The sequence below is a fragment of the Chrysochloris asiatica genome, unplaced genomic scaffold (genome assembly GCF_000296735.1).
Source record: "Chrysochloris asiatica unplaced genomic scaffold, ChrAsi1.0 scaffold00010, whole genome shotgun sequence".
Taxonomy (NCBI): Eukaryota; Metazoa; Chordata; class Mammalia; order Afrosoricida; family Chrysochloridae; genus Chrysochloris; species Chrysochloris asiatica.
Window position 1 is genome coordinate 22040431 of NW_006408528.1, and position 8662 is coordinate 22049092.

General features: G+C 40.3%; 1 protein-coding gene across 1 annotated transcript in view; it reads left to right on the forward strand.

The window, feature by feature from the left end:
• The window catches only part of KIAA1324L (KIAA1324-like ortholog), a 215538-nt gene that overhangs the window by 155462 nt on the left and 51414 nt on the right, over positions 1-8662 (forward strand). Inside the window, exon 15 of the mRNA XM_006834333.1 lies at positions 7156-7329. Within this exon, the coding sequence (XP_006834396.1) occupies positions 7156-7329 (174 nt within the window). The remainder of the gene's footprint in view (positions 1-7155; positions 7330-8662) is intronic.

Sequence of the window (8662 nt, forward strand, 5' to 3'; positions counted from 1 at the left end):
TGTGAGGCATAGTGCTTTGACAAGTTCACATTTTTTAGCTCTTTTTTTTTTTTTTTTTTAAACAATCAGGCATCTATAATAATATACACCACCAAAGGGCACATTCTGCAAATCGGCCTACCATCCACCATCTCTTACTCCCTCTCTTCCCATGAGTCCTCAGCTGCTCCCTTTGTCCATGTCCCCATCTCCGCCTCCATCTCTAGTATCGCTGCTTCTCTGGATAAGGGCTCGCATCCCGCTTGTGCTCTTCTCCCTTGATGGCCTTAGGGTCCTTCGTCTCTGGACTATAAGATTAATCCCTCCCCCGTATTTGCTTTTTTTTTTTTTCTACAAAACTTCTATCTTTATAATTGTGACAGTTGCAATTAGTCATGATAACAATTACTCACTATTGAATCATAAGAATCTTATCCCCATCTCTTTTGACTTAGCCCATGCAAACCTATCTCAGTGTTCCCTATCTGCCGTATTCTTCCACCTCGTCACCCTTCTTGTATTGTCCTCCCCATCATCTGCACTATGATGTGTCTGCCTTTACCTTGTGCTCTACCATTGTATCCCTTGACCTCTCCTGAAACCCCCCACCCCAATCAATCCCACCATTGTGGTTACCTTATATTCCTTTAACTTTTCCCTCCATTTAAGACAGACTATTTTAACCTGTAATTTACCTGCCCTTCCAACCTCTGTTCCAGTGTATTTACCTTCTTTCACATTGTAATTTGTTTGATCATAGACTGATCTCCCAAATCCTCTGAATTTGTTCTGATAGTTTTATTCTGTTCTCAACTCATTTGTCAACTGACTTCCGAGTGATGATGCCACGTACGTCAATCTCTGGTTGTTGTCTGTTCTTGTTAGTTCTTTGTCCGAAGAACTCCCTTTAAGATGTTTTTCATAGCAGGGTTGGCTTTGGAAAAATACCTTAGCTCCTGTTTATCGTGGAATGTTTAGATTACACCGTTGTATTTGATTTACAGCTTTGCTGGGTAGAGGATTCTTGGTTGGCAGTTTTTTTCTTTCATATGTCTCCCCATTGCCTTCTTGTCTGAATGGTTTCTGTTGAGAAATCCGAGCTTGGTCTGATTTGCTTGCCTTTATATGTTGCACTCCTCTTTACTCTAGCTGCCTTCAGGATTCTGCCCTTATCTTTGATTTTGGAAAGCTTGATTATTATATATCTCAGTGTTTTTCTTTTAGGGTCTATCCTTCCTGGAGTTCATTGAGCTTCTTGGATGCTGATCTTTTTACTTTTCAGTATGTTAGGGAAATTTTCTTCTAGAAGTTCTTCAACTGTCTCTTCTGTGGACTTGTGTGATTCTTCCTGTTCTGGAATGCTGATAATTCCTAAGTTATTCCTCTTCGTGTTGTCCAGCATGAATCTTAGACCTTCTTCATAGTTTTTAATCCTTTTTTTCTGTTTGTTCTTCTGTCTTCGTGTTATTGAGAGATATATCTTCCAGTTCACTAGTTCTAGTTTCCATCTCTTCAGTTCTACTCCTTTGCCCTTTCAGTGTATTGTCCATTTCTGATATTCTATTATTAATTGTTTGGACCTTTTTCTGTAGGTTTTGAATTGTTTCCAATGCTGTATCTATCTTATTTGATTGTTCCTGTAGTGCTTTCCTGACTTCTTCCTTATTTTTCTCAAATCCATTGTAAAGTGTTTTGATACATTTTATAATCTTTGTTCTGAATTCACTCTCGGGCATTTCCAAAGCCTGCCCTCCTTCCAGTATGGAGTGTACTTCTACCTCCAGCTCATTTGTCTCAGTCATTTTATCTTGTTTCTGGACATGTGCTGATATGGTCATTTGTTTTTGTTTTTTGGGTATATTGGTGGTTAGTTGTGGCCTTAAAACTTAGATGGATATGTGTTTTGATTTTTTTTTTTTTATGTTTTCTGATTGCCTCCAGGTAGATGTGATCAGGAGATGGGCTTCCCTCTTCACTTTTCCTCCTGAAAAATTTCAAGATGCCACTGTTGGTTGTTATGATGTAACTCAGGATTTAATTTTCAGCCTGTTTCTTTTTCAGTCTACCTGTCCTGCTCAAAACCCCCGTTCAGGTCTTTTTCCCAGTGATAAACATTTCAAGGCCAGCTGTGGCGGTTTTGCACTGCCATTTGTTTTTAAGTGGAAACTGTCCCTTTAAATTTTGAGGAGATCTGTGCACCTGCATAGTAGAACCATCTGGGGGTGGGGGTGGGGTGTCCACTCGCTTGGGTACACCCTCTAGTCACCAGAATGGAGGTACGCAGCCAGCAAGAGGCCAATAAACAGATATGAAAAAAATAACGTCCATACCTTTATCTCTGTGGTTTTGTCAGGCATCCATGGCTGCTCTGATCCTTCCCCAGTTTGGTCTCACCCAAGATGGCTACTCAGGGAGCAGCTGAGCACCTTGGATTAGAAAGCACGGATTTCTTGGTTCAGCTATAAATTCCACTGGCTGTAGGCCTTCCAACTTTCTAAATATTCCTTTATAAGTGGTTCAGAGTTCTGGCACCATTCCCTGAGCCTGCTTGGTCCAATATTCTGTGTTGTTGCTGATGGAGCTCCTCACTGTACTTGCACTGGATCCACCATCTTGTTTGTTCCCCATCGTTTAACTTTTAGTCTGTTTTTGTCTTTGTATGTAATGTGTGTCTCTTTCAGGTAGCATACTGAAGGGTCTTAACCATTTAGCCACTCTGTCTCTTCACTGGTGCATTTAATCCATTGACAGTCAGTGTAATTATCAATAGGTATGGAGTAAAGGCTGTCATTATGTTAATTTTTTATGATGCTGTTTGTTCCTTTTTTTCTGCATGCCTTCTTGTGCTGAGTTCATGTTTTTTTGTGCTATTTTGTGTCAGTTTCTTCTTAGTTTAATGTTTCCTTGTTCTGCTTGGATCTTCATTTTCATGGTATGTTGTGAAGTATTAATTGTCTTTGAGGTTACCCTATAGTCTATTAAGTTTTACCTGCATCTAAGACAGTTTATTGTATCCTGCCATCTACTCGACCTTCTCACTACGTGGATCTCTGTTCCTGTATTTTTCCCTTCTTTGATATTGTTAATAGTTTGATCTTTGGTTGGCCTAACAGGTCCTCTGAATTCATTGTTGTACTTTTGTTCTGTTCTCAACTCTGCTATCCATCAACCTAGTTCTAGGTGGTATTACCACATCTGTCAATCTCTGGTTGTTGTCTGTTTTTGCTGGTTTTCATTCCAAAGAACTCCCTTTAGGATGTTTTGAAGCACTGGATTGGCTTTAAAAAAATCTTTGAGCTTCTGTTTATCCTGGAATGTTTTGATTGTACCATTGTATTTGATTGACAGTTTTGCTGGATAGACAATTCTTGGTTGGCAGGTTTTTTTCTTATACGTCTCCCCACTGCCTTTTTGCCTGCATGTTTTCTGCTGGGAAGTCAGAGCTTAATCTGATTTACTTGCCTTTATAGGTAACACTTCTCTTTTCCCTGGCTGCATTTAGGATTCTCTCCTTGTCTTTGATTTTGGAGACTTGATTATGATATGTCTCAGTGATTTTCTTTTGGGGTCTATCCTTCCTGGGGTTCATTCAGCTTCTTGAATATTTATCTTCTCATCCTTCAAGATGTTAGGAAAATTTTCTTCCAGAAGCTCTCCAACTATCTTTTCTTTGGACTTCTGTGATTCTTCCTGTTCTGGAATGCCAATAATTCTTAAGTTATTCCTTTTCATGTTATCTAGCATGAATCTTAGACTTTCTTTGTTGCAGACCATGTAAAGCTGGTCAGAAGTTCGAGGCCCACTGGGCCTGAGTGTTGCAGACAATGCAGGCCACAGGCTCTGAGGAACAGATTCTGGCCACCGGGCAGTCATAGCAAATTGTTTTTCATCTTAGTGTTCAGTTATGTTTTTTTATTTATTTCCAGACTTGAGCCCTTACTATCCACAGATAAATGTAATATTTTCCTAGAGCCGAGACTGTAAAGGTTTCAAGGTTAAACCTTTCTCCAAAGGATTAACTAAAAATAGCTTAGCTACTTCCCGGTTCTTTGTTCTATAGACAAAAGGACATCCTCCCTAAACCTGTCCCAGGTGCAGGCTATTCAGCCAAAGTTCCTGAAAACCTGGCTCAGGAAGCCAAAACAGCGGGACTCCTCCCAAGCCTTTTGTCCTTCCCTTTCACCTTCCCCCAACTGAGCTCAAGGGCTATAGATATGTTAATTGAACCTGAGAAATCAAGTTGCGGGCCTGGGATTCAAACCAGCGAAGTACGATGTAAAGTTGCCTGAATGTCTGGAGAATTACGTATGCTAGCTGTACCTTGTCTTGGTCCCTCCCAGCTTGGTGTGAAGCTCCTCCCCTAAATAAAACGGAGACGCAGGCCGGTCCAGGTGTGCATTACAGGCAGGCGGTGAAAGCGAGCACTACAGCTTGCAGGTCATGCATTACAGTCATGCGGTAGAGCGTGCTATACGGCTGTCTAGGCATGCGTTACTGACCAGCTAGTAAGGGGTGCGTACCGCCCGCTTAGCTAAGATGTTTACTATGTGGGATCTTACTGCCCTCCTGGCTAATATGTTCACCACGCCTGATCTGCCGGATGCCAGTAATGCATCCACCCTGGTTTTGGGATGCCTCTTTGTCTCTCTCTTCGTGTCTTTCTGTGTATTTTTCTGTTATCCTTATCGCTGCCAGATATCCCCTCCTCGTGAACCAAACACTCGTGAACAGCCAAACAACTATGTCGAGGCCAGTCCTTGACATTTCTTTAGACTTTTAAATCCTTTTATCTGCTTGCTCTTCTGTCTTATCAGTATTGAGAGATTTGTCTTCCAGATCTCTGGTTCTGGCTTCCATCTCTTCCATTCTACTCCTTTGCCCTTTCAGTGTATTGTCTATTTCTGATATTTTGTTATTAATCATCTGGACTTCTTTTTGCAGGTTTTTGTTTCCGATTCCATATCTATCTTGTTTGATCACTCCTGTAGCACTTTCCTGACTTCTTCCTTATTTTCCTCCACCCCTTTTTGGACATTTGAATTTATTTCCATATCATTCTTCAGATTTTTTCTCAGGTGGATCCAGAGCCTGCTCTTCTGCTGGAAAATATGTGTCTGCTTCCAGCTCATTTGTCTCAGTTACTTTTTTCTGTTTTTGGACATGTGTTGAGATCTTTAACTGTGTTTTCTTGGACATTTTCAGTAGTTTTGTGGGAATTTAATGCTTAAGTGGATGCATGTTGCTTTGTTGTTAAGCTTACTGAGCATCTCCTGGTGGATATGATCTGGAGATAGGCTTCCCTTTTCACATGTAATGCCTAGCAGCTGGTATTGGCTCTTGTCCAGATTGTGGGGTATTACAGGGTATGATAGTAGCTTGGCTATATGTGCACAGTTGCTGTCTCTTCTTAGGTAAGTTAGGGTGAGAAATCTCCAACCACTGGGGAAAGAGTGAGGACAAAAGGACCAAAGACAGAAACAACATAAAAGCAGATACAGAAACCACCAATCAAAAACAAAGATAAAAATTGTGATTGACTGTCCAGTGGCCTTTTCTGTGCAGGCAGGTATAAAGGGTCCCACCCAGGTCAATTTTGGGGCTGGTTCCCAGAGTCAGACATCACAAGAAGCAGCCTGCGGGTTTCCTCTCTGTGTCGTGGGAAAACTGTGGGTGCAATGCTGGACCCTTTTAGGGGTATGCTCCCATGTCTTGGCTGGACAGCAAGGGCATGATTGGAATGAAGAGGAAAGATACATGAAAAATGAAAAGTGAGAGATGAAAAATTGGTCACACCTCTCCCTCCAGACACTTAGCTCCACACCTTCTAGTGCTGGGTCACTGCTTCCACTTGGCTGTGGCCCTGCCCTCTGAGCTCAGGACCTCTGGCTGGCGGGATAGATTCAGCCGGGATCGATTCAGAAATCACTGTATTTTGTTTCCACAGGGAGATTTCTCCATAGGTGGGCACAGGTAACTGGTGCCTGGAACCTTAAACAAGATCCAAAACTCTGCAGCTGTTCTTTCTCTGCTTTTCTGGGTTTTAGCAGAGGACCTTTCACTATTTTTGTCTCTGCTTACCCACCCCCAAACCAGAAGTCCCCTTGTCTTAAAGTTTTAAGGGCATAGACTGATGTTATATTATAGGTGAAAGAGAAACAATGGCTTTAATATCTACTGAAACTGCTGTAACAGGAAGTTTATAGTATTTCCTAATTCTGCTTTTAATAAACAAATCTTATAATAATGTTATTCTGACTTTAAAATATTTTGAACTTTTCCTAGAAAAATCTAGTTCAAGGTTATGAATTCTCTATATTAGTTTGGTGAGATAATGTCACTAGTAAAAGGAAAGTATCTAAATAGCTATCAAAACTAGAACTTAGTTTTGAAATACATTTTTAGTAGCAGGTTGTCTTAGGCCAGATTTTCTAGAGTGGCAAAACCAGTGAAACATATATATGTATGTTGTTGTTGTTAAGTACCATGGAGTCGGTTCTGACTCATAGTAACCCTGCACAGGGTTTCCAAGGCTGTAAACCTTAACTATAGCAGAAAGCCTCATCTTTCTCCCGTGGAACAGCTGGTAGTTTTGAACTGCTGACCTTGAGGTTAGCAGCCCAATTCGTAACCACTACGATATGTATGTTGTTGTTGTTGTTGTTATGTGCCGTGGAGTCGGAACCGACTCATAGCGACCCTGTACAGGGTTTCCGAGGGTGTAAATCTTTACGGGAGTAGAAAGCCTCATCTTTCTCCCGCGGAGCAGCTGGTAGTTTCAAACTGCTGACCTTGCGGTTCACAGCCCAAGTCGTAACCACTACGCTACCAGAGCTCCTTGTATGTATAGAGAAGTTTATTATCAAGGTAAGAACTTATAATTGCAGAGTTCCAAATCCCCATTGAAGAGAGAGAGAAAGTCCCTCCCACATGTCCATTATAATGGGAGCAGGCCAAACCACCAAGGAAGCATCCCTTCAATTGATTGACTATTCAGAGCCACTCATCATAGAATTAAACTAAGCTTGTGTTAGGTTTCATCACCATAGGAATAAGCAAATCCTGGCTTAGTCAAGTTGATACAAAACCCTAACCTTTACCCAGTTGATCCTTTCTTTCTTGCTGCATTGTTTTGTTTTTGTTTTTCTTTTTTTTACATTTTTTCATCTTTTATCAAAGGACCACTCAGTTTGCTACAGTGACTGCATTTTCTACCATGAGAAAGAAAACCAGAGTTTGCACTATGACTTTAGCAACCTCAGCAGTATTGGCTCCTTAATGAATGGCCCAAGTTTCACCTCTAAAGGAACAAAATACTACCATTTCTTCAATATCAGTTTATGTGGACATGAGGTGAGTTCTGGCTGTCAAGGTGAGATGTAGCTATTTTACATTTTGGATTGATATTTTCTTGTCTAATGGACCAGTAATGTTTCTTTGGAAACTTACAATCAAGTGTCAGAAACTGAGCTTTGATTATTTGAACCCTCTGTTGGCTCCAAGCACATTGGCATCTTTTCCCATCAAATGCAACCTTGCCTGCTTCTCAATCTATCAAAGCACTTATCCAGTCAGTTGAACCCCAAGGCTTACAGCTATGTAAGTGCTTTATGGAGCTTTCATTTTTTCTAAAAGTGGGTCAGACTTGCCAATCCCAGCTATTTCTCAGTCAGGCAACTCTAGTGTGAAAGTTTTACTAGGACTTATATCATCAATTTTGTTTTAAAAAATGAAAAAAGACTTAAAAGAGGACAATTATCCAAAAATAAAAAGGAGGTATGTAGGTGACAAATGTCATTTCATTAGGTAAGCCTTTGTTAATAAAATACTGTAAGCAATGGACTTTTATGTTTTTTGAGAATCATTGGAACCTTAATTGATACTGGTGGTGGGCAGAGTCAGAGAACCCTTATGCTAAAAATCTTTTTGAATACATAGAATGGGGTTGGGAAGTACGTATACACCATTAACAAGAGTGAAAAACTAAAATAGGATGTTTTTTCATATCACTATTTAGACTCCTGTATCTCTAATTTTCTTTCTTATGAGAATATGGGCCAAACTTTGTGCAAATATAAGCATATCTAATAATGACAGCAGTTTTCAAGCAAAAGGATCTATAGATTTTACATGGCATGATATTTGTCCTGTCCTGACATTACACAGGGTAATCTAACACTTTCACTTGATTGATCAGTAACTCAGTTCACTCCACAAATTAATAGATATTGAGTACATGTTATGTGCCCAATAGATGTGAAGTAGTGAATAAGATTAAGTTCATTATGAATCAAATTTCTCAATCTTATTTCCATATTACCAATACCTCTTCTGTCTTTTTTACTCTCCTCCTCTGTCATCCTTCTCTTTTCTTTTACTTAATACTTCTTCTTATTTCTTAATGTTTTCTTCCACCACTAATCTGTCAGTTTGTTGTACATGGTGGCTTGTGAGTTGCTGTGATTCTGAAAGCTATGCCACCGGTATTTTAAATACCAGCAGGGTCACCCACAGTGGACAGGTTTCAAATGAGCTTCCAGATGAAGACAGACTAGGAAGAAGGAGAGACGAACTACTTCCAAATATTTAGTCACTGAAAACCTTATGAATAGCAGAGAAACACTGTCAGATATACTGCCAGAAAATGAGTCCCTCAGGTTGGAAGGTGCTCAAAATGTAACTGGGG